The 24,687-nt window shown below is 32.3% G+C and overlaps 1 protein-coding gene across 3 annotated transcripts in view; it reads left to right on the top strand.

The window, feature by feature from the left end:
• Positions 1–24,687, top strand: part of LOC106052869 (rotatin-like) — a 39,513-nt gene that overhangs the window by 9,200 nt on the left and 5,626 nt on the right. For all 3 annotated transcript variants that reach the window (XM_056035213.1, XM_056035212.1, XM_013208329.2), the window contains 36 exons: positions 464–667; positions 1,829–1,910; positions 2,530–2,644; positions 3,719–3,863; positions 4,044–4,197; positions 5,236–5,485; positions 5,880–6,059; positions 6,664–6,870; positions 7,466–7,575; positions 8,133–8,259; positions 9,080–9,205; positions 9,503–9,619; positions 10,229–10,362; positions 10,804–10,966; positions 11,433–11,532; positions 11,639–11,736; positions 12,145–12,265; positions 14,075–14,171; positions 14,330–14,389; positions 14,791–14,991; positions 15,092–15,313; positions 15,858–16,079; positions 16,185–16,256; positions 16,456–16,590; positions 16,817–16,892; positions 17,061–17,189; positions 17,809–17,910; positions 19,234–19,392; positions 19,668–19,775; positions 20,159–20,342; positions 20,932–21,029; positions 21,157–21,235; positions 21,475–21,643; positions 21,780–22,003; positions 22,749–22,889; positions 24,175–24,351. In XM_056035213.1, coding sequence (XP_055891188.1) covers positions 464–667; positions 1,829–1,910; positions 2,530–2,644; positions 3,719–3,863; positions 4,044–4,197; positions 5,236–5,485; positions 5,880–6,059; positions 6,664–6,870; positions 7,466–7,575; positions 8,133–8,259; positions 9,080–9,205; positions 9,503–9,619; positions 10,229–10,362; positions 10,804–10,966; positions 11,433–11,532; positions 11,639–11,736; positions 12,145–12,265; positions 14,075–14,171; positions 14,330–14,389; positions 14,791–14,991; positions 15,092–15,313; positions 15,858–16,079; positions 16,185–16,256; positions 16,456–16,590; positions 16,817–16,892; positions 17,061–17,189; positions 17,809–17,910; positions 19,234–19,392; positions 19,668–19,775; positions 20,159–20,342; positions 20,932–21,029; positions 21,157–21,235; positions 21,475–21,643; positions 21,780–22,003; positions 22,749–22,889; positions 24,175–24,351 — 5,088 coding nt within the window. The remainder of the gene's footprint in view (positions 1–463; positions 668–1,828; positions 1,911–2,529; positions 2,645–3,718; positions 3,864–4,043; positions 4,198–5,235; positions 5,486–5,879; positions 6,060–6,663; positions 6,871–7,465; positions 7,576–8,132; positions 8,260–9,079; positions 9,206–9,502; positions 9,620–10,228; positions 10,363–10,803; positions 10,967–11,432; positions 11,533–11,638; positions 11,737–12,144; positions 12,266–14,074; positions 14,172–14,329; positions 14,390–14,790; positions 14,992–15,091; positions 15,314–15,857; positions 16,080–16,184; positions 16,257–16,455; positions 16,591–16,816; positions 16,893–17,060; positions 17,190–17,808; positions 17,911–19,233; positions 19,393–19,667; positions 19,776–20,158; positions 20,343–20,931; positions 21,030–21,156; positions 21,236–21,474; positions 21,644–21,779; positions 22,004–22,748; positions 22,890–24,174; positions 24,352–24,687) is intronic.

Here is a 24,687-nt window from a genome sequence, read left to right as displayed (position 1 = left end):
AGAATGTGAAATTTATGTGAGTTGAATCTATTGAGTAAATACATTTCTAAAAACACATTTTTGTTTATGTGATATCTAGTATTCGAGCTGTTTATTTTTGTTTAGTTCAAAAGAAGGCCAGGTGTTGCCTTTTCGAATCCATTGGTTGTTTTACCTGAGCTGGCAAGAATGGACAAGCCCTTGAGTTCACTAAGCTCTTAATGGGTATCTGACCTAGATGGAAAATGTAAATGTGGTTGGCCATTAGTTTGAATAGACATCTTCATTACCTAGAAACACTGGAACATAATGTTCTGTCATGCAGACCGAAGTTGAGCTTACATCTTCTATCATGTAGACTGCTAGATGTCAAAGGAGAATGTAGTTTTAAGTTGAAAAGGCACACAAGGTTAAATATTTTTTTTTTTGTAAATTAAAACTTGTAATTAGTTGTTTTTTTTTTTTTTGTTTTTTTGTAATCTAGCTATCTGGGGTGCATCAAGAGGCTCAGACAGCACAGGTTTACACATGACTGCCAGTATGGACAGACTGAGCTTACATGACACTCCAAGCTATTTCACTACATCACCAAGGCAAAGTGGCCAATGCACTGGTCATCAAGTTGACATGGTTGCCAATAACTGTGGCTTGATATGTTCTGACATATTTAGGAATCATGATTCACAAGGTGCAGCATTTTTCCTTTTTTCATGTTTACTGAAAAAAAAAAAATTTAACTCTTTCAGTGCGGTGTTACTCTCAGCGAGTAACTTCCCTCGCGCTGGTCAGTGCAGCATTACTCTCAGCGAGTAACTTGGTATATAAAATTTTTTTCACTTTCACTTATCTTTTTTAGGTTAAACTTTTTATTTCTCTCTCTTTTGTTAATTTTCCGGATATGAGAGTGATTTGGTAGTAAATTGTTTGCAGGACAAATTTAAAAAAAAAAAAAAAGACAACACTGTATTAGTGGTTCCTCTTTTAAGTTTATTTCTCGGGATCCGAAAAATGTAAATAATACAATTTCTTAGTGCTTTTTTTCATCTTTTATGATATTTGAAGTTTAATAAAATGTGTATAGTTTTGTGAATTTTTCAAATATTTATGAATTAAATGTTTAATTAAAAGGTTAAATCTTTAAGTATATTGATTTTTTTAATGAATTTTTTTTATATATTTCCCATTTCCATGGTAAGTTCAAAATTAATTTTTACAAAAATTGTTTGAATAATTTATTTTATTTATTATACTTTTGTAGCCCATTCATTTTCCTTTAAAATAAAATTAAATATGTTAGATTAATTAATAAAATAATAAAGTTCTGTTAGTTTTAGTAACTCTTCCCTCCTTGAAAATTTGTGATCATCCCAGAAAACTCCATTTTTTCTACCAAAATAATTTGCACTGAAAGAGTTGAGCAAAATTAAAATAAACACAGGCCTTCTCTAGCCTCTAACTTTTAAATATTTGAAGTATACTCTCTACATTTGATTTTTTATACTATTCAATATTTTATAAATCTGCATATGGGGTATTTTTTTATATTAAATATATAGTAAATTTGTTGATCACCAAAAAATAAATAAACAAATGGGGTTTGCTGGAGATTTTAGATTTCATTGTTGTAAATCAATAAAGCTTAATTTCCAGTGTTTTCCTTTAAGCTTATTGAATGTACAAAAAAAATGTTTCTCTTAAGGAGTATCACCTTATTCCATTGGTAAAAATACGAGTTAAGGTTATTGTATCAAAGAACATAGTTATAGTTATTATTATAAATTTTATTATTATTATTTCTGTTATTATAGGGGACAGGATATCTTTTTGTCAAACATTTGATTCTTTTCAGATCTTGGCTTATTTCATCTGTCCACCTTCCCTTGGTTACCTCTGACACAGACAGACCAGCAAGTGATAGAGTCAACTAAAAGGTACCAACAATTGGTTAAGTCTTGTTACATTTCACTCCACTAGGCTGACAACTAGTTATTTCTATTTGGTATTTGAAATAACCACCTGTGTGGTTGTACACTTCTTTATGTGAAATAAAACTTTGACCTTTTAATAACAATTTAGCTGTCCAATTAATATAAGAAAGAATAAATAAAACTTGATTAGCATTATTTTCAAATTAAATGTAATAAATAATAGACAATTAGTAATTATTTATTTACAGTGCGCACTAACTGTATCCTGAGAAAATTTAATTTTAAAATCACCAACCTTTTACAGACATCAAACTTGTATCTTCTTGGCTATATGTTTTAACTGGAGAAAGTTCCTATGTAAACTTTATTTACTTGACTTAATCCTTTTGACCTAGTGCCACAACAGCTCTTTGCCGTCAGATTGCAGCACTATATAAAGTAAATTATTATTAACTTTTCATATAAAGCACATTATACTTTTGAAAAAAAAATGTAAACAAATGAGTCTTCACCTGGATTTAAACCCTTGAAAATACATTTTACAACCACTTCATTCCATAAAGTGGTTCTACTCTCTTTTTTTTTTTACCTTCTGTGAAAATATTTTGTATGTCATCCTTAGCACTTTGCAAACAAAAGACCCAACAATGTTGATTGGTGCCTGTGAGTTTCTGGCTGATGTTGTCTTCCAAGACTTCCCCGCTGAGTTGTTCTTACAGAGGCCAGAAATCCTAAAGGTAGCCATATTGCCTTAATGAATTCTTTTCTTTTAATCTACACACGAGACAGTAAATAGTGCTACAGAAACAGACTTGCATTTAAAAATAATTAAAATAACTAAATGCATGGAAATAGGACCAGAATTAGCTTTAGCTCCAGTTAAGTGATACCTTGCCAGTGTAAGCTTTGCCTTGAAAGAATAATTTAATGGCTTCTCAATTTAACTATATCCTTTTTATTCTTATTTTTCTTTGTCACACATTGTTTCATCTTTTTACTCTTACTCTCCATAATTATTTCCCTCATTCTGATGAAATTATTCGCTAGACCTACCATATTATGATTAAATTTCAATAACTTTTTTTTATTGTTTTCAGAAAGTTTTATATTTAGCATAGAATTAAATGCAAAAGCATGTCCTTTTTATATGAAACAAATTATTGTTTATAAGATCAAAAGTTATTTTAAGCTAGAGACTAGGTATAGGAAATATTTTATGATCAGATTGAAAAAAAAAATTCAGTGAGATTTATCCATATTTAATCAAAGCATTCTAAATTAATACCTTGAAAAACACTTACAATGAAAATCTTCAGAAAATCATTGATTCCAACATCAGTAAAAGCATAGTAAAAAAAAAAGAAAATTTAGGCACCTTCTTCAAACACATACTGGGTAAGGGAATGAAAGATCAAGATGCTTAGCAAATGAAAATTATTGAAAATTAAGCTTTAAGTAATTTAAAACATTTACAGGGGAAAAAAAAAAAGAATTTTATAGCATTGACAATGAGAGACTCAATCTGACAGAAAATTGACAATAGGACATAATTTCTAGAGTAAAACATTTTTTTTTGTACTTAATGACAAGTAAGAATTGTTTCATTTCTTTTTTTTTTTAATTTGATTGTAGAAACAATTAACATCAAAACCTTCTATACCCCATGAATGGAAATTATTTGAGACATTTTTTATGAAAATAAAAAAAAAAGGTGTATTATACTTTAATATATTTCTCCATGTTTAAAAAGAGTTTATAATTGTGTTTTTTATTATACCTAAAGCTGTAACTTGTATATTCATTCTTAACAGAATCTGTTGTCCATCACATCTCTCCCAGATCCTCTAGACTGCCTGATTGTGATCCAAGCTTGTAAAACCTTAACTTGTTATTTGAAGAGCCTTCAGGTCAGGATACATAGTTTCCAGGATCCGTCCATGTATACATTGAAACAAGGTGATTAGGATTTGTAATTAGAGTGGAGAATTTTGTTCAATTATACAAGAAGTAATGTTGAGAGCCCAATGGATGAACTATATGAAATATTTACTTTGACCATTTTCTTTTCTTTTTCATTGCTTTATTTCTAAAGATATCTAAAGAATTATTTAAAAAACTAAGTGCTATATACAACAGATTTTAATGCCTCATCATCTACTGACACATCTGCAATGCACTCCACTGACAGCAGTCGAGGTGCTTACCCACAGAGAAGAAACTACTTTGATTGGGGTAACCAACGACATCGAGGTGATGGACAGGATGTAGAAACTACACCTTCTGATAGTAGGTTAGTCATGGTTCTCCATCTCAGGATCTATAATTAAATCTTATTTGTTATTTATACTTTGGTGGAAATAGTTGGAAAATTTTTGTTCAATTCTAAAAGTTAACTTAGTTTTTGAATTTTGACAGAAATATTTTTTAACATAAGAAAATATATAAAAAAAAATCTTAAGATATTTTTGGGGAGGTAAAACTTTTTGCTGTTTATAAATCTATCACTTTATATATATATATGTGGGCCAGAGAAACAGATGCCCTATAAACCGCATGGTCCCGAATGGGAACTTTTTTTTTTTAACCATATGTGAAAGATGTCACACTAGGAAGCCTTATTATGTATTATGTATTTGTTGTTTTCTGTATTATCTGTATTATCAGCAGTATGAAAACATTTTTATTTTTCAACATAGGATTTTACCCTATTTATGTTTCATTGTTTTTATGTAATGTCTTAGCACAAGTAGTGAAATTTGCTTATCTAAAGAAATGGTAGCACACAAATATAAAAGTATATATCCTTGTAAGGATGGAAAAAAGTGATTTGCTGCATTAAAAAAGTTGGTGTATCTTGTCTATCTGGAATATTATTTTTCCCATCCCCAAAGGAATAGTGGAACAAATACATTATAACTTTCCAGGGCACTTTTTTTCGTGCTAGTGAATTCTCTTAGTCCTTAGGAATGAAATGCCTTTGCTTAGCTCATCTCATGGAACAGTCCCTCTTTCTTACACACACATTTAGCCATTTGCTGGTGTTCCTAAATTTGTTCACTTTTCTCATCATATTGACATTATCAAAACTTTAACATTGGCAATGGAAAATAAATGTCTAGTTAAAAGTCTTAAAAATACTCTGCTAAGGCATTCATAAAACTGTCAAGTAAAATGTATGTGTCTGTCAGAAAAAAAAAGGAAGAAATTCTATGGTGAACCCAATTCATAATGTTAATGTTTAGTAAAAATGTTTGATAATAAAACAAAGTAGTTATTGAAAATCCCTCAATGTATTTCCTTGGATCTCTATATGCTTTCTATTTCCCAGATCATCTAGTGTGAACACTGAGCCTGATGACCAGCTTGACATGGATGATGAGCCATCCCTAATTCAACATCAACTGACTGTTCCACAGTTCTGTGTATCAGTGCTGCAGCGGATCTTGCCAAAGATGCACACTTCCTCTAAAGTGCTAGGTGTAGCTGTGATTGAGTTGATCCAGGAAGCCTTGAACCTGTTGATGCCAACTTTAGATATGGGCATTTGGACAGACAATAGGAGTACTTCTCGGGATGTGGTCAGTGGCGACATTAGGCATTAAATAGAAATGGTCTTTGTAAAAATATTATGTTTAGTCTAAGCATAAATATCTTTTGGGATAACTTTTTTGGGGTAGCTTAGTTCTTCTTTATTCATTTGATTATAATAATATATTTTAATAACAAGCCCCCTCCTGCACAAAACTTGCTTTGTCCTTTCTGTTAGTGATAACAGTACCACTGACCGATTATCTGAGCCACAGAAGGAGAGGGAGAACTGCCCAGGCTTTCATCTCATTCCTATGAAAGAGGCTTTAGAATTAGATGAGACCAGTCAAACTGCACCAAAATTAAAAAAAAAATAAGATAAAAACAAAACAAACAAAAAATTAAGAACAAATAATGATAAAATGTTGTTTTTTTGTTACCAAGGTGGACAGGTTAGTTGATTGTGTGGATTGCTTCACTGACCTCTTAACCTATCACCATCATCGTCAACATACAATCACCCCAAAAGAGTCTAGTTTGGCTGAAGTTTCCACTCATCGTATCCTCTACATGGGTTTGGTTCACACACTGACCAGTTTTCTCACAATGATGCCCTTAGACATGGTTAGTCATACATTGTCAATACCTAATGTAATACAATTTTCTTTTCGTCATCTTTTGTTTTTTTTTACTGCAACTAATATGAATGTCTTTCATTTTTCTATATATCTTTCTTTGCTGAAATTCAGTTTTTCTCAGACACTGTCATTGTTTTAAACCAGTCTATTTGTACAATCTGTTAAGGATATAGCCACTTCAACATTGAAAACCATTACACTGCGACCTTGTAGGCGAAATGCTGCAACTCTGCATTTTGTTGCACACTTTAAAAATCATCAGCCTTTTCTGAGCTGTTGGATTTGATTTGACTTGAAAGATCCTTTGTAGACAGATCCTGTTAAATGTTATTTTCTTAATAATACAAACTATAATAAGATTTTTCATTTTTTTTTTACAAGAAAGTGTGTTGTTGTTCTGTATTTGAAGTCGTGTCTTAAACTGTTTTATGATATTCTCTAATTTAACTTGAAATGTATTTGAAACAGTTACTTTTTTTTCATACGCACAGAAATATGCATACACACACACACACACATAGAAACACATACATATACAGAGAGAATTAAAAATGAATATGAATTAAGATATACTATGAATCTGTTTACAGGTACAGTTACCAGAGAAACTCAAGTTAATAGTACCAAGTATTGTCTATGATGAGGCCTTGGCTCTTGCCAATTCCAGATACAGATCTGTCATGTTGGCTGTGGCCCAAAAACTGGGCCTCTCTGTTCCCACAGATTTCCAACATGTGGTAGACATATGTAGATCACTCAACAAGACATGCCAGTTTTGTATGCAGGTTGATGCTAAGGTGAGCTCAATGATTGAACTAGTAGGAAATGTAAAGCTTGTCCTGTGTTTAATTAGCACACAATAGATTTAATAATTTATTCTTAACTAGAAAATATTCCTCTACCATTGTGTGTATGTGGCTTACTTTGTTGCACTACTTATTATAGTGTTTAGTTTAATGAAAATCCTCATTTGGGAAAAATATATCTATATATATATTTTTAAAAATTTTGGCTTCATTTATAATTCAAATAAGTTTAGTATTTGTCAATTATAATAATAATAATTAGTTATGTGACTACATTTCAACAGCTAGTTGTATCAATACTGGTTGTGTTAAAAAAAATTCAAGTTCAGTTATATTACACAATAAAAAATGTATGCTGAACTTGTCTCTTTCTATTCCAAATGCATGTGTTTTTGTAAGGCTAACAACAAATGTGTAGGTCATGTAGAGGTAGCACTACAATTAGTCTCCCACCAAACATTTAGTTCCCAGTTCTGTTACTGATCACTATTATTTTCATATGGTCAATATTTTTTTAATCTAAAATAAAAATCTAAATTACTTAATGGATAAAGAAACAAAATGCATTGTTATATCCTCTTCTCAGAATGTGAGTGTATCAGATCTAGCAGACATGGCAGAGGAATCCATTTCCAGTCTGAGTTATCATCTTCACTTGCCATTTGTTTCAAGATTTGTCTGTTTTATTTCTAAATTGTAAGTACATTAAAACTTTTTTCTTCCATTTGTTGTTGTTGATTCCTTCCATTTCTTCATTGATGTTTTTGTTGCTTTTTTGTTTTTCAATTTAAAAAATTAAACAATAAATTTTAAAGACATTTTTATGTTAACATAAAAGATATGCTCTGCTCATGTTTGTTAATTATGAATATTGAATATAATTAAAAATCTCTCTCTATATATATATATTTCTTAATGGGAAATTGTACTTGACAAACGTGGTGGTATAAGTTGAATTAGTTCCCTTAAGGAATCTTGCGATACTCCTTTTTTCCTTCCCCCTTTCACAACTGGTCCAGACATGTGATAGGATCATAGCACATTGTGAAAGCTAAAAGCTAAGCAAAAACACTTGGTAAAAATATTTCTATCACACAGATTTATATGTCTAGGTCAATCATACATGACTAAACTAATTGATACAATTATACTTAATATAAGTTGTTGTTTTTTTTAAAAAGTATTTTGTATGTTTTCCTTGTTTATTGTTGAACTGGCTTCTGTTTGGGTAAAATATTTGCCTATGTCAACAGGTGTAGCAGTAAGGCAGCAGAGAGGTCAGTAGTAACTCAGTGTACTGGTGTCCTACTACAGCTGATGTCATATCCTATTGACAGTGTTAGGCTAGTATGCTACGTGACCATTGCTGACACAATCAAGGTAGCTAACTTTTGTGGCCATTACTTAAAATTATGATCTCATACAAACACTTCTTATGACACATGGTAGAAAAGTACTTGTTTGTTTATATCTCAGAATATTATTCTAAATCTGACCTGGATGGAAGCACATTTTCCCATTAAAAAAATTATTTGACATAATGTTCAAAAAGTAATATTGTCTAAAGTATAAATAAGAGTGGAGTATTTGAAATATCAACATAAGTGAAGCTATAGTATACTGGGAGTTTTTTTAAGTGTTTGTTTTTTTTTCTTTCATTTTCTGATCCGTTCTTCAATGGTAGCTTTTCTTGGGCTTTGTAAAATTTTACAAGCTGTACCTTTCATAAGCTAATTTCTACCTTATGCCAGTGACAGTTAGCTGACATCTGAATTGAAATCTTCTATGGAGCTCTTCAGTTACACTAACTTTTAATGAGCTCACTGTAAAAAATTGCTTAGCATGCATTTTTCTCCTACAAGAGATAGATATGCACCAACCAGTGTTGCTGTTCAGCTCTATGTTCACCGCTTGACACCTCACTTATATTGGAATCATTCCAGTAGCTTTAGATGATTTCTATTTAACACCTATGTCTCAAAGTCATATAGAAAGGTCATTAAAATTATTTCCTGGAAGACTTGAATTTTTTTGGTTAAATTTAATGACTAACTTAATTAAAGAAAGCTTTGTTGTCCATTTTATAGTATTACCTTATGTAAAATATTTAAAAGTTAACTTAAAAGTTAAAAAGCTGTTGAAGAATGAAAAAAAAAAACCAGTTGTAATAATTTCTTACATTTTACCCTTTGTCTTTTAGAAAAATCTTCAAGTGAGCCAAGCCACAGATCCAAAGTCACAGTCCTGCTTGCTAACCAAGTTTCTCATCAACCCAGATGTTCTATATGAAATAACATGTTTTGGTTTGGCTGATTCTGTTGCTAAGGTTTTACTGTTTTTACATTTAAAGCTCTATATTACCTATTTAAAAAAATGGTAGTAAAAAAGGCATATAACTTTTTATACAACGGTTAACATTAGTCAGATATTTAGTTACGTCTCTAAAAATGTAAAAATATAGCTTTTCTAAGAAAATTCATATTTGACATTAAAAAAAAAATTTAAAATATTTTTTTTTAGTCTCTTATGTTATTTTTGTTAATTGTGTTTAATAAAAATATTGTTTTGTTTTTAATTTTTTTGACTAGTTAACTTTTAATTGGATATTCTGGAATGACTTTAGGTCAGGTCATGTTCAGCTGACAGCCTGAACCACCTCCTGCAGTCACAGCTTTTAATGACAGAAGGTCTTTGGCAGGAGTTTCTCTTGGCCTTGATGAAATCATTACCAGTGTTACAGGTAAACATTAAGAGTTGTTTTAAAACACCAAATATAGAATGTGAACCTACACCATGGAAGAAATCAAACTACTCTCTGCTTTGAGCAACAAATATGGCTAGGAAATACACATGAGCTATATTAAAGTAAAAAAATTATAATGCATATTTAAAAAAGATGGAACATATGGCTAGGAAATACACATGAGCTATATTAAAGTAAAAAAATTATAATGCATATTTAAAAAAGATGGAACATAGTAATTAATTCAGATTAGTATCACTTTCCAATTTTAATGGGAAAATTGACCTCTCCCCTTTGAGTTCTTCTATGTAAAAAGCACATTTTCTTATTTGTAAAAAAAAATTACTCAATTTTGATTCATCTATTGAAAAATATTTCTTCCTAAAAATTGTTATTTAGTAAATATAAAATCTATGGGATTCATGTTTCAAAAAGGATTTTCAGCCCAGTACATCTTGCACACTGACTATTCATAATCTGTTTTGATTATTGATTCATACTTTAAAACTTCTTTAAGAATAACAAAATATTGATCCTTAGATGCAATAGTACTCATTTATGCTGGTTGTTCATTGGTCACCATATAATTTTTTTTTGCATGTCCAGGGTTACACAGATCACACCACACCTCTTGGTCGCAGTCTCTGGTACATCTTGGATCCAACCACCACAACTCATAACCTTCCCTTGTTTGAGAAGTTAAGAGGAAGTCTGAGGCTAATGTGTCTGTCAGATAAAAAGTAAGTGAATTGGTCCCATGCTACAATGTTTGGCTAGTTGTGCATTTAGTGCTTTAGATTGTCAGTGCAAATGTTCAAGTCACATTGTGTATTTGGAAAAATTAATTTACTTTCTAACTGAAACTTCTTTTATATGTAAGGCATTTTATAGATTGTTTTGACAAAACAACTACTATTTTTGAATTATATTGTCATATAACAAATACATTCTAAAATACATGATAATAATAATAATATACTGTATGTTCTGATATACTTATATTTTTGTATCATAACTTATTAAAACTATATATAAGAAAGGTTAGACAAGAAGTCTAGATATTCTAGTAGAATAATAAAAATGTTACAAAAAAAAAACAGTTTGTAAATGTACTTTAATTTGAAAATACAACTCTGTATTGCTAATTATTATCACCAATATTTAAATGCTAAATTTGCTAGATTGAGAATGGATGCTGCCAAACATGTGAAATGGTTCCTCAGAAGTGAGACAATGGCAGAAAATAAACTTCCTGACAACTTTGACGTGGACAAAATGTCTTCCCTTTTAATTTTGCCGTCTCCTCAGTTAGTTGAGGATGACACAAGTCGTTCTGTCTTTAAGGTTTGTTGAATATTTGTGTTAAATTTTTCTTGTATTCTAATTTAGTTTCCGTACTCTCCGCTAATGACTATAGTATTCAACTCAATGTTTAGTGGGACCAACAAAATAAACTTAGATAAGAGCTGAAAAGAAGCTAGCAATTTAACTTATTTATATATTTAAAAGAGTTTGGATTTGAATTGAACATAAAAAACAAATAGAAACAACACTAAACGGATCAAAAGAGAATTTATTAATGCTAAATAAGAACAGAACTATAATAAAAACCCATTACACATCAGTTCTTAATCAGCTCTTAATCTTAGGAAACAATAATATATTTTTTAATTTCATGTGTTATTTTAATAGTTGCTTTTCAATTCAATACAACTTTTCAGATGGATTACATTAGTTGTAGTCCAGCTTTTAACTTCTACTTTATTATCTAAAAATTGTTTGCGACAGTTGTTTTTTAATTATTTTTCAGGAAGAAGGCCTGAAGCAGGTTTATGATATATTTACCTCACATCCTGTAGACCCAGGGGTAAAAAAATCAGCTGGAGAGCAGATGGCTATCATGTTGAAAGGTAATGCTTCCATCTTTCATGAAATATTTGACACTCATACAATTGTTTCAGTGATATCCCAGAAAAATGAATATTTATATGAATCTTCATTGTTTTCTTATTTTAGATCCCCATCTTCATGCTGCCTTCAAGTCATCAGGAGGGGTGGAAGTGGTCTGCTTCATTGTACAACATTCTGTACTCAAAAAAGAAGAAAATGTCCAGGTAATGATGTAGTCCACTGCCTGGTTCTGTGGTATGCTGTTGGGACTGTGGTCATGATAGTCCTTAATTTGAACACTGTCCAGCTAGGCTAGGGTTTAATAGTATCCTAACTTGTAAAACAAAGTTTTAATATTTCACTATAGAAACATGTAAGCCAAGCACTCAGCAGAAGATTGCACTATGCAGTTATAGAATTCAAAAAGCTGCAGGTGTCTGTCCTGTTATTATTTTTCTGGGAGACCTGTAATAATTACTTTTGATATCAATATAATAATATATAGTAACTTTTAAAACTAAGCAGAAAGCAAGATATATTCATTTTAATTTGCTGCACTTGAATGGTTTGCTAAAATAGATGTCTTGTTTGTTATTTATATATTTAAAAGAAGAACTTTTTTCTTACTTTAGGACAACAGTAATTCTAATCTCCCTGCCTGTATATCTATACTGCGTTATTTGACACACTATGACTATGCTCTACGACATACATTGGCCAAAGACCAACCTTTATATTACTCTTTAATAAGAGGTAAGTCTTTTTTAGATACAATAAAACTTATATAATGTGAACATCTTTATTTTGTTTGCAATATGCTATTCACTAGTTTTCATAAACTTAAATTTTGCCTGCATCATTCGCTACCTGTATTGAATTTATCTTCATAAATAACTTTGTAGAAAACCTAATCATTGGGGTATCATTTAAATCCTGCCTATTGATGTCATTATGAATACATTACATCAAGATGTAATTAAACATTGAGATTTATTTAGAAATAGAAAATGTGCTGAATTGAAATGTAAATGTTGTTTTTCATTTCAACAATAAATAATTAAAAGTAAAGTTCCCCTTTCATATTTTGCAATCTTTAGGGCAGATGTTGCATAAGTCATGTTTCTGTGGTTAATGAGGGTGTTATGTGGCCTGTTTTTACTTTCTCAGACTAATGTCAGGTACCTATCAGAGTTGGGTGGACTCAAGGACGTCCTAAAAATCCAGATATTTTAAAATACTGGTCTTCACTAAGATTCTGACCCGAGACTTTCAAGAGAACCTAATAATATGATGCCCTTCACAACATTGCTGTATTCACAAAGACTACCTATTTAATTCTAATTCACTTTACTTACGTATTTTAGTTGAATGGGCAACCCTTTTAATATTCTTAAATAACTTTAATTTTTTGTTTTAAACTACACGCCTATATTGCTTTTAAATTTGAAACAAAAATTCACTATAAAATGCCATACAAAAAAAGTGAGTTTCATTTTTTCTTAATTTCTTTTTTTTAAATAGCTGTCATGCTTACATAATGAGGTCTTCGCTTTAAAGTTAAGTTCAAGTACATTTCCTTTTAAGGACTAAAATAAATAGTTCTGAAAGGCAGTTAATATGAAAGACAATATCTTAAGCCAGTTCAAGTTAGGAAACCATTATATAATGATGTATATTTTATATTACTTTTTGTGTACCCAATGGTTAAAGTTTATCATTATCAATTCTAAATAGTGTTACCAATCTCACTATCCAGGCTCTCTGCAAACTGCACCATACACCACCAACGTAAAGAACTTGACAACTCAGGGCTCCAGAGTAACGTAACACTTTAATAGTTGAATAAATAATAGCCAATACTGTACAATTGGCAACATGTACGCTGTACAAATATCTCTCCGATAACACCGTAACGCCGTATCAACTCTTGCACTGGCCTCTCCGTCTCGTTTCGGGCTTGCACTGGGTTCAACAGTTCAGGACTGACTTCACACACTAGGCTCGTTGTGTCGGACTCGATCACAGACCAAGGTCAAGATGCCAGTCATCTCAACTGTACTTGACAGTACTCCGCACTGAACCGTCGTAATGCTCCGTACAGAACCACACCGCTGAACTGTGCTGTAGTTGACCGGACTGTAGTGAACCGGGGGCTCTGAACCTCTTTTCTCGACCGTCTTGACTGCGTCACCTCCGCTCTTAATAGGGTCCCTACTGGCCTTCTCGAACCGGACAGAACGCCGCTCGACGTTTCTAGGTGGTCAAAGATGACAACAACTCTCGTGACATCCTGAGCTCTGTTCACGATGGCGATCCTTCCCGAACTGTCCTGTTGACACTCGACTCGGCTGACCGTCGTAGCTCGTCACGGTTGACCGCTCGTCTAGCGCTGGCCTGGGGCGATTTGAGTCGGCTGACTACACATACACACCACTACCCTTCTCTGTGCCACCACCAGGTTTATAACAATATATTCATAGGCTCATGCATATAAAACATACCATATATTCTTTGTTCTTTATGGTTCTAGCATATGTAATTTTTTTTGTTTTTCTTTTAAAGTGGGTCTTATCCATCAAGAGAGTGAATCAATTAGAGCAGATGTTTCACATATTCTAACACTTTTACTGTTTGATGAGGTTGCCAAGTTTGATGTTAGGTATGGTATTTGTACAGTCAATGTGCAGTGTGGTGTGAATGTAGAGAGGTGATAGGATAAAAACACCATAATTATCATAAAAATAAATATTTGTAAAAAGAAATATTTGCCTGTTTGCAGTTATTGCAATTAATTTGTCTTTTGCTCTTCTTAACCAGTTTTGGCCAGTCCCAGACACCTGGCACAAAGTTCAGCTTGCCAGTTCAGATTGTTCAAAGGTAAATTATCAACCTCATAGTCCTATTTACAACTTAACTTTTGAACTAAAAATATGACAACCAAAAAATGTTTATATCAAATTTATTATTGAAAAGATTTTGTTGGTGAATCTATTAAATTATGCCCCAACTATCCTGGGTTAAAATTTTATTGGATAAAATTTTAGTTGCTTTAGTCTGAGTCCAATGAATTTAATTGGTGACTGTACTGGCATCAATTGGAGGCAGCTTTGTTTTCTTTGAGTCTACATGTTACAGTTCAAAAATAATAAATAATTTTTAAAACTTATTCTGAGTTCTTAGATGGTTTTTTTTTTGCTCACTGAGAACTATTGTTTTATTTATTTGCTACATTTGTGTGTGTCTTCATTTTTTTTTATCTTAAAGATTAATTTTTACAGATACAGGGTACCCTTCAAGCCCCAGGTCCACTATCTGACCAGTCCTAGTGCTATCACTCTGCCTGATCCCTCCAAGGACATAATGACCACAAGTGGGCCAAGTGAAATGATGAAAATAACCTGGAATTGTGCATGGCAAGCTGGTATTGACCAGTTACTGGACTCATTCAAAACTCCATTTTTCTCAGAAACAAATAAAGAGTAAGTATCCTGTGTATGTTGAAAGTGTCAGCCTTTGAGCTAAAAAGCTTGAGAACCACTGGTCTATTTGATTGTCTTTTTGTTTATTTTTTTTTATTAGATTCAGTGACCAATTAATTCTGACACCAGTGGAGTGTGAAGTGCTTGAGATATCCCACATACCTTGGTGCTTAAAAAGTAATATCTTGACCATACAGCAAGCTACTGACCACTCCACAGTTATGGCTGCTGTGGACAGGATGATGTCCTACACTACTGCACTCCCAGTGCCACTGGTCATTCAGTATTTCTCCAACCAGGAGTGGTTCCTAGTTTTTAACAAGTGAGATTTCGGAGTATATCATACTCATTATTTTTATAACATTCTGTGGCATTTTAAATATAGAGAGATGATCTTCTCCCTTTGCAACTTCTTGTGTGACTAAAGAGGCCAAACCTAGATTCACAGTAATCATCAGATGCTGCCTCGTTTTCAACCTTTTCTTTACTTTTGGTGTGTTCAGCATCTGTGACCCCTCCTTAGTGCTTGCCCTCCATATGGGTCTATCCTGTGTTTTTTTTCTGTGGTGTCAGACTTGAAAAGCTTCTGTCCCACTTACATACAACAGTGTATCTCTCCTGCCTGCTTTTAGATCATCATACAATAATAACACATTAATAACATACTGTAACACATAACTTATTAAAAAAAAAACATTATTTAGTTGTCCAATGTAGAATATTAGTTGTATATTTATTAGCTTTACTACATATATAAGCTTAAATACAGACCAGGAATTCATTGAAATTTGATATAATTTATTTTTTATGTGTCTATTTAATAATTCCTGTGTGAAGTATACACACTGCATTTATCTTGACCTCAGGTTCATGATGGTGACCCCTACATCTCAGTCTGACCAATCCCTGCTGTTACATATTCTGAGCTTCATGAACTCTGTCTTACACTGCCTAAAGCCCAGTGTTGGCTCCCCATGCCCAGCCCTTGCCTGGCTGATGGACAAGATTTACCAGCCTGAGGGACCAATGATAAGTCTGTTAAACAAACCAGGATTACCAGTAGAGCCTGAATATAAAAACACTATCAGGTAACATTCATTACAGACTTCAAGTTTTTGTTCACTTACTTCTTGTTTAGATATAAATCTCAAGTTTTCCATAATTCTACATGTATATGTTCAATTATTTTACAGACGTTTGAACAAAGAATTATTAAACTACCTGACAAGTGTCAATTTGAGTTTACCATATCAACTCAGTTACAGGTATGATGAAACAGCGATGATATTTCAAACAAGTTATAGTAGATTGTTTTAAAACACTTCTTGTGATAAAAAATACAAGTAAACATTTCTAGAAATTGTTTTTGTTAAAAATTTATTTTTTTTGCATATGATATAATTGGCTTGGAAATGTTTGTTATAAGATAATAAACTCTTCAGTCATGAATTGTTTCCCATTTAGAGTGAAGCCATTACAACTGAGAGGTGAGATTGTCAGAACTCTGCAGCGAGGCTTTAATATTGGTGATGCCCCACACTTTTACAATTTAGCATCCCTAGAGAGCTCCCTCTTCTGCTTGATGCACATCACTGCCAGGTAAAATAGACCCTGCTGTATTTGTTTCATAGGTTAGGTTTTGGTTCTCATTGTTTAACTAAAACTTCTGTGTAGTCATTTAGAGAAAAAAAATTGTTTAGATGTTTGCTTTTATTGAGAAATGGAACTTCATCTTTTTTCTTAATTAATACATTTATACTTCATACTTTGCATTAGGCATTTGCATTAGTAATTCTAATAAGAAAGAAACTTACTTCTTCTACAGGCCTGGCTGGAGCTGTGAATGTGGGTCTATGGACAGTATTTCTTTGTGTAATCAACTTCTCAACAGTCTGCTGGAAGTAAACACTTTGTATTATCTAATCTGTAGAATAGGAAAGCATGGAATGAAAAAAATACAAAAACCTTTAAATTAGCTGACAAATATTCTGTCATTCTTTCATATATTAATTAATAGTTTCATCTCAACAAATTTTTTTACCATGTGAAAATTTTTTTTTTTTGGTCAGGTTGTGTGGTCCTTTCACATAGGTCGAGGTGGAGCTTCTCGATCTTATATGGGCAAGGGAGTGACCAAGTCCTGCTCTTTGTGTCTGAGACATCTTGCTTATGAAATGATAACCAAGTCAGATGACCCAGTAAGTTATTCAATCAGCATATTTTCTATATAAACTTTCTAGTCAGCGGCATGTCCTTACAAAAGCTAAATCTGACCAAAATTTTTTTTTCATTTTTTTCCTCCACTTTTAAAGTTTGCTTGCAAGTGTTTTATTTCTTTTATTTAATATTTTAAACTCCAATGCTTCCTAGTTGTTTTTCAATGCTGTATCAGTTATAGTTTATACAATTAAAGAATCGGCTACATTTATGAACATATTTGTAGTGGCCCAACAAACAAACTGATATTTTTTATCCATTCGCTTTGAATAGTTCATTCAAAAGATACTTTTCATGGTTAATTAATTTTTTAATGAAGATCACAGGAACTCAGATATTCTGATCTATTAGTTAATAACTAGATAAGTTGTTTTTTTCTGAATTTACACCTTTTCATTATTAACTTAATTCATTCTGTCTTTTCACTAAAAATGTATCATTAACCAAAAAATATAAAGTGTTTAAATATTTTAACTAAATTGATAGCTTGGAAAATGTATCTGGCATTAATTTGTCCTGTGGTCTTCAACTCAGAAAAAAAAATTATAGACTATTAATTACTATTTTTTATAGAGTTTTTTTGTTCATCTGTTTCTCCAGGGTTGGGTCAAAAGTTGGCTCTATACCAGGCAAGATCCTAGCAATGGCGTTGACCAAGGTCTTAATTGGCTGCTGACTTTGTGGGCTTATAGAGACCCTGAGGTTAGTAGAGTGGAAAACATTATCTCAATTATTTTTGTTTGTTTGTCCTTGTCAGTTTTGCTCTTCTGTAGTGTCACTTATAATTCACTGCAGAAGAACAAAAGACATAAAGTAAATAAGTCATCTACTTTGAATCTTAAAACTCACATTTTATTTGCCCTGATAAAACTTTCATGTATACCAAGATCTCTCTAATTGCTTTCACATTGATTGGCCTTGTATCTGGATTCATGAACTAGCATTTTTGTAACCAGCTTAAAAGAAGTTTGAGTACTTTTGAATCAGTCGAATCTATTTATTGATTGTTGGCCTTTCATCAGTGTTATCTGTTCCAGTATTGAGTTCAGTGTTACCTCCAGTTGGACTTAGTTACATTTTCAAGTACTAAACATCGCGGGTAGAGCATAACAAAACACAGCTAGCCTAATCAACGCAGGCACATTTTTTTGTTCCCTTAATATGTGAGAATCTGTGAGATAATATATAATAATAAGATTTGTTGTTCATTTATTAAAGTTCAGATTTTGAAACCACAATAGTTATTTACAATACAAACTAAATTATCACAATGAAAGCCAAGAATAAGATACAAAATGTATGATTATTTACTAACATTTAGGTTTCAGAGTATTATTTAAATGGAAAAAAAAGTCTTAAGATTATTTCATGAAATCTTCATTTGACATGAATGAATCACATTCATTTTGATTAAAGTTTTCCTAATCTAGATCGTGTGATTATTATAAAATTAATTCACAAATTGTTTTCTTAATTAGCCAGCTGAAAGTGTTCTCTTTGCTTGAGTGTGTTTATACAAAATTATTGCATATGTTGTTATTGTGTTGTTTAGTCAGGATAATATGTTCCTCATTATTTTTACAATGGATAATTTAAAAAAAAACAAAAAAAAACTCTGAATCCAAACATCTGCTGTCTTTGTGCAATACCCGAAAATGAGAAAGGTTTTGGAAGTCAAACCAGAGAAAAAACTCTTAGGCAGCTTGCAGCACACAGTTCTATACTCTGGCACAACCTGGGCACTGCTGGTATCATGTTACTGTATTGGCGCCTAATGTTCCTGCATATCAGCTGCATAGAGATTGGGGAGCTGCTGTGTGGGCAACATCATTTCAACCATAGATAATACCTAGGCTTAATGAGATGATCCATAGTTGCTTTGTAACTGAAGGAGGCCATAAAAAATGTTTCCAACAATTGTCAGATTACTGATATAGCAAAAATGGGATAATTCATTTCAAAACTTCCTACTTATATTAACATTTAGTGCCCTTAAATAAATTAATACCTTTTTTTTGTTGCCAGGTGCGTGCTGCAGGGTTGGGAATAGCTGTGGCCTTGACTTCAACTGAAGCTGGTCGTCTGTTGGTGAATTCTAACTGCAAACATATTCCTGGAGGACTCTGGGGAGCAGCATTCAGCATTTTGTTGGATCCATTGGAATGTTGTGTGGTTCAACAACAGGTCTGACATTTCAGACTGGTCTTGTTTTAATAATATCTGATTTTTTAACTTATGACTGGTTGGAGAGGGAGTAAGGAAAGGTATTTGAAAATGAAGTCTACATAAGGGGTTCATGAGCAAAAAAATAATTTGTGATTCTGGTCTAATTTTTGGAATTTTTATATTTGAAGTTTGACTAGTTAAACATTTTTCATTTTTATATATATCTCTGATAAAAAAACAACAGTTGACACACAACCCAAGTATAAATTGGTTTTGGTCCTTGTCACCTACAGGCAGCTCTGTTGTTGATCAATTTGACATCCCAGACAATGCCTAGTGGGAATGTGGAGACAACTCCTGGAACTTGGCAAGGTCCTGTAGTTATAGATCCTGACTGTCAGGTTGGTCCCTTCTGATAGTGCAATAAGACAGACACATTGCTTTAGTTTTTAGTGTAGTGCTTTTGTGTTTTAATGAATTAGTTAATTTGTTGTATTTTCTTCATGTGTTTAATACATAGAATACTTTAACAATTAATTTTTCCTGAAGCTTATAACTGTTCAGTAAATGTACTACTTTCTGAAGGATTATTTTTCCTGTAAATTAAAATGAAAGCAAAATAATAAACTATAGAAAAATTCTAGGATGTGCATATGTGTTGCCGACATATTGATGTAGAATTTTGTTTACCATCTAATATGTGCTTCTGTTCATGATTATCCAGATTTTAATATATAAAAAGTTATGGATTTAAAATATTTTCAATTATCCATTCAACATTCAGGTCACTTTGACTGGTATCAATGCCCTGGAAGCTCTTCTGGACCACACTAAATTTTACCTTACTGTCTCAGACATGGTGACCACATTTTGTTCTACTTCATTGGTGCATCCCTTATTGGTAACTACTGATTCCTTTCCTATCATGGAGGCGTCTAATGATTTGACCATCTCCATCTCTTCAAGTGGTTAGTTGTATATCAGTTTTGTTTAATAATCAGCTATGAATTGTTTTCAGACTTCTGACATCATTATATAAAGACAACTTTCAATGACAATATTAGATGTATATAATAACTTTCTAGCTTCCTATTGTAATGCATTCATATCACTAAGCCCATTAACATAAACTTGTTTTATCAATACAACTACTTGGCTTCAACTTATTACATTCAACTTATTACAAAAATAAAATTAACAACTTCATCTAACAATTTCAATTGACTTCTTCAAGTAACTAAAATTTGACTTATTTAATTGACTAGCAATATCCACTGACTTCTTCAACTAACTACTGTGGACTTACTTCTTCAACTGACTTAGCTTGACTAACTAAAACTCTCAATCTCTCCTACAATCTTACTTCTGGTCATATAGAAACTCATGTTCAGTATAGACATCTTCACACTCTGTATTCACATAATTCACTCAAGTACAGTTAGGTCCATTAAATTATCTGTGTTGTCTGTGACAGGTTTCTTGAAAAGTATTTGTCACCTTTTGTTGAAATAATGTTGTTGTTTTTTTTTTTCCACTATTATCATGATTAATTCACAGAAACTAGCAGTGCAGAAAAGACAGCAAGGACAGGATTGACTACAGTGTCCAGCTTATCTTCTGACTTCACATTATCCAACCTGACACCTAGACTCAGAGTATGCTTTTTTTTTTTTTTAAATTGATTTATTTGCATCTTTTAAAGTACAAATGAATATTAAGAATTTAACAGCTTATCTTAACATGGTATCAGGAGGATGTTTTTTTTTTTCTTTTTTTGTGTAGACAACTTTAGAAAAAACTAAATCCCCTGCCCAGAGAAACACATTCAGTTCTTCAACCAGCACACAAGCTTCCATAGAAGGTAAGTAGAGAACATTTGAGAACAGAGACAAAGAGTGATAACTAAATCTTTTTTCCATTGTTTTTATTAGAACTGTTTCTTATAAACATAATGTCAAATTTTTCTTATACAAAAATAGAATGAACATTTTTTTATAGTTTAAGAAAAGATTCAGTTCATTTAAACCAAACAAAAGTCTATATTTTGTTAATGGAAAACAAAAAGAAATAATGATTTGTTTGGTCCTCATCTTACTGCAGACCACGTATGTGATTCAGCACAAGGGCATGGAACTCCACCGTCACAAAGCCTGGCCACACCTGGTCTTCTCTCAGCAGTAGTCACATTGTTAAGAAATGTGCTTGTACTCACACCAGAATCTTGTCTGGACAAAATGAGGAGCAAGGGAATACTCTCATCTCTTATTAGGTAAGCAGTGGATTTTTGTTTGTTTGTTTGTTAAGATAAAAGATGCACAAAGCCAATTACCTTGGCCCCAAAACTGTTTATTCTTATTTCAAGATATGATTTAGATTTTATCTTCTGTATCATTTTGTCCTTGCAGTCTTGTAAAACCAGGGTTTGTACAAGTGCTGTGTGATGAGATGACCAATGGACAGCCTGGGTCAGCTAGTGCCCTCGTCCTCATAGATCTTCTGCATATGTTCGAATCCATAGCTAATCTGTTAACTGCCTGTGTAGCCTTGGATACAAGGTCAAGGCTAGACATCCTGGACAATAAGTCTGGCCTAAAATCTCTGTCTCTGTTGCTTGTGTTGCAGTGGCTAGGTAAGTCTGGGGCAGGTTATTGACATTTACAGTACTTAAAGTAACCATCACAAAAATAGTTTTCACTTTCATAACTTAAGATTTCCATTTTTTAGTAAAACAAATAAACAAACTCTTACTTTATAATCTACTAATATGGTATACTCACAATTCATATTATGTCATTGAAAAAAAGAGAGAGAAAAAATGCCAGTATGGGGATTTAACCCACAACATTTGTGTTATTAACTATCTATCCATAATACTATGTGTACAATTTTAGCTTGAAATAGATAATTACATTTTTACTAAGCTTATATCAACTGACTTGGTCTGAATGTCTGGACAAAAGTTTGTACGTTTTTTCTCTTGACACCCAATCTCTGATCAAGCTGAAATTTCGCACAATTATTTCTTTTACCTGACAACGCAAGAATCAATAAAAACAAAACTAACCAATTAGTTAATTAACTATCAGTAATAAATTACTTTGTTGAGTATCTTAAACAAGGGAAAGAAATAGTACTTGACTAAGCTGAATTAGTCTCATTTATATATTGTCGTCTGAGGCTTATTACAAATTTAATTACATGACTGATCCAAAGTAATAGATACACTTAATATAAGCTTTGTTTTAAAAATTTTTTTTTTTTTAATTTTGCATGTTTCATTTTTTTTACTTAAGTTTCTGACCAACTTCTAATCTTACATAAAGAAAATGTTAGCTAAGAGTAGAAATGGTACAACAAATGTTTAATCTTTCCAGAAAAGGATGATGTGGCCAAAGCCTTTGACAATGTCTCCCTGAGTGTGCTCAACTTACTGTCAAGTCTACTACAAAAGCGTGAGGTGAGCACATTGACTACAGTTACACAAGTACTGGGACCAATATGGACACCACTTATAGGTAGATACAATGTGCTTTTTTTTCTAGCAAGTTAAATCTTTAATCCAAAATAAAAAGTTTTGATTTATACACCACATCAGGTTTAAAATTGTAGTGTAACTGTAATTGTTAATTATAGTGAGATGTGACTTGTTGAGCTAAACTAACAATTTTTCTCCATCTCATTTAGTAATAGATCTGTCTGCTTTAAACTAATGAAATGCAATTAAACTACAAAAGACATGTTTTCTAAAAATATATTTGTTTTGTGTTTTTGCTGCATGTCCATTAGTGCTCAGGTGCACAAGATCATAGATCACTGTAAATCTATTTCATATTAACACTTACTTTTATCTTAAACACACGAACAGTAGTATTTCTACTATAGACTCTGTGAATCTTTCTTGAATTTCAATGACACTGACAAAATACAAATAAATATTATATATCTTTAAATATCATGAATATTAAGCAAATGTGTCTGTCTGTATTGCCTATGAATCAACAGCCTTTGACCAATCTTTATGAAATGTGGCATGGATACTCTTGAGATCATTGAAGAGACCAGAGTATATGTTTGAATGTCTTGAGATCATTGAAGAGACCAGAGTATATGTTTGAATGTCTTGAGATCATTGAAGAGACCAGAGTATATGTTTGAATGTCTTGAGATCATTGAAGAGACCAGAGTATATGTTTGAATGTCTTGAGATCATTGAAGAGACCAGAGTATATGTTTGAATGTCTTGAGATCATTGAAGAGACCAGAGTATATGTTTGAATGTCTTAAGATCATTGAAGAGACCAGAGTATATGTTTGAATGTCTTGAGATCATTGAAGAGACCAGAGTATATGTTTGAATGTCTTGAGATCATTGAAGAGACCAGAGTATATGTTTGAATGTCTTGAGATCATTGAAGAGACCAGAGTATATGTTTGAATGTCTTGAGATCATTGAAGAGACCAGAGTATATGTTTGAATGTCTTGAGATCATTGAACAGGCCAGAGTATATGTTTGAATGTCTTGAGATCATTGAAGAGACCAGAGTATATGTTTGAATGTCTTGAGATCATTGAACAGGCCAGAGTATATGTTTGAATGTCTTGAGATCATTGAAGAGACCAGAGTATATGTTTGAATGTCTTTCCTCCCGCCTCCCCAGACAGAGTTTCAAAAAGTTTTCAATACAGTTGTATTGACTTTTACCTTTTCAAAAAAAAAACATGGGCAATATTAACTATTTGTACTAGTATATAAACTAAATTCATGTTTCAATTCTGTTTTTAAAATTGCCATTATCTAGAATGTCTTTGCTTAATACTGGATGACAGAAGTCTGGATAAACTGAGCCTACAATTGGCTTGTTTGGATTTCCTGACTTTGCTTTGCAGTGAAGAAAGTCTGGCTCTTGTGAAAAATCCAGAGAGATTGTTGGATACGGCTTCTGTGTCAGAACTTTTGGACACCTCACTAGAAGATGGTCAGTGATGTATTTATGTTTATTGTATAGAGTACTGATTGAGCCCATGAATCTAGGTGTTAGGATAAGTTCTTTGTTTTTGGTTCCCTTCGGTTTACCTACAAAATTTATTCTCATAATAAATAAATATCCACTCCACTACACCTAGTTTACTGGACCATTGTGATGAACACTCTACTATATGCTAGTAAAACATGATCAACCTGCTCTTGGCAGTAAAAAAAAAAGCTGAATATCTTCCACCTCCGATGCTTAAGGCAGATTCTTAAAATAAGGTGGCAAGATAAAATAACCAATGAGGAAGTGCTACGAAGAGGATGGATGCCAGGACATGCT

The sequence above is a fragment of the Biomphalaria glabrata genome, chromosome 7 (genome assembly GCF_947242115.1).
Source record: "Biomphalaria glabrata chromosome 7, xgBioGlab47.1, whole genome shotgun sequence".
In the NCBI taxonomy this organism is placed as follows: domain Eukaryota; kingdom Metazoa; phylum Mollusca; class Gastropoda; family Planorbidae; genus Biomphalaria; species Biomphalaria glabrata.
This window is presented reverse-complemented; position numbering and strand designations above follow the sequence as displayed.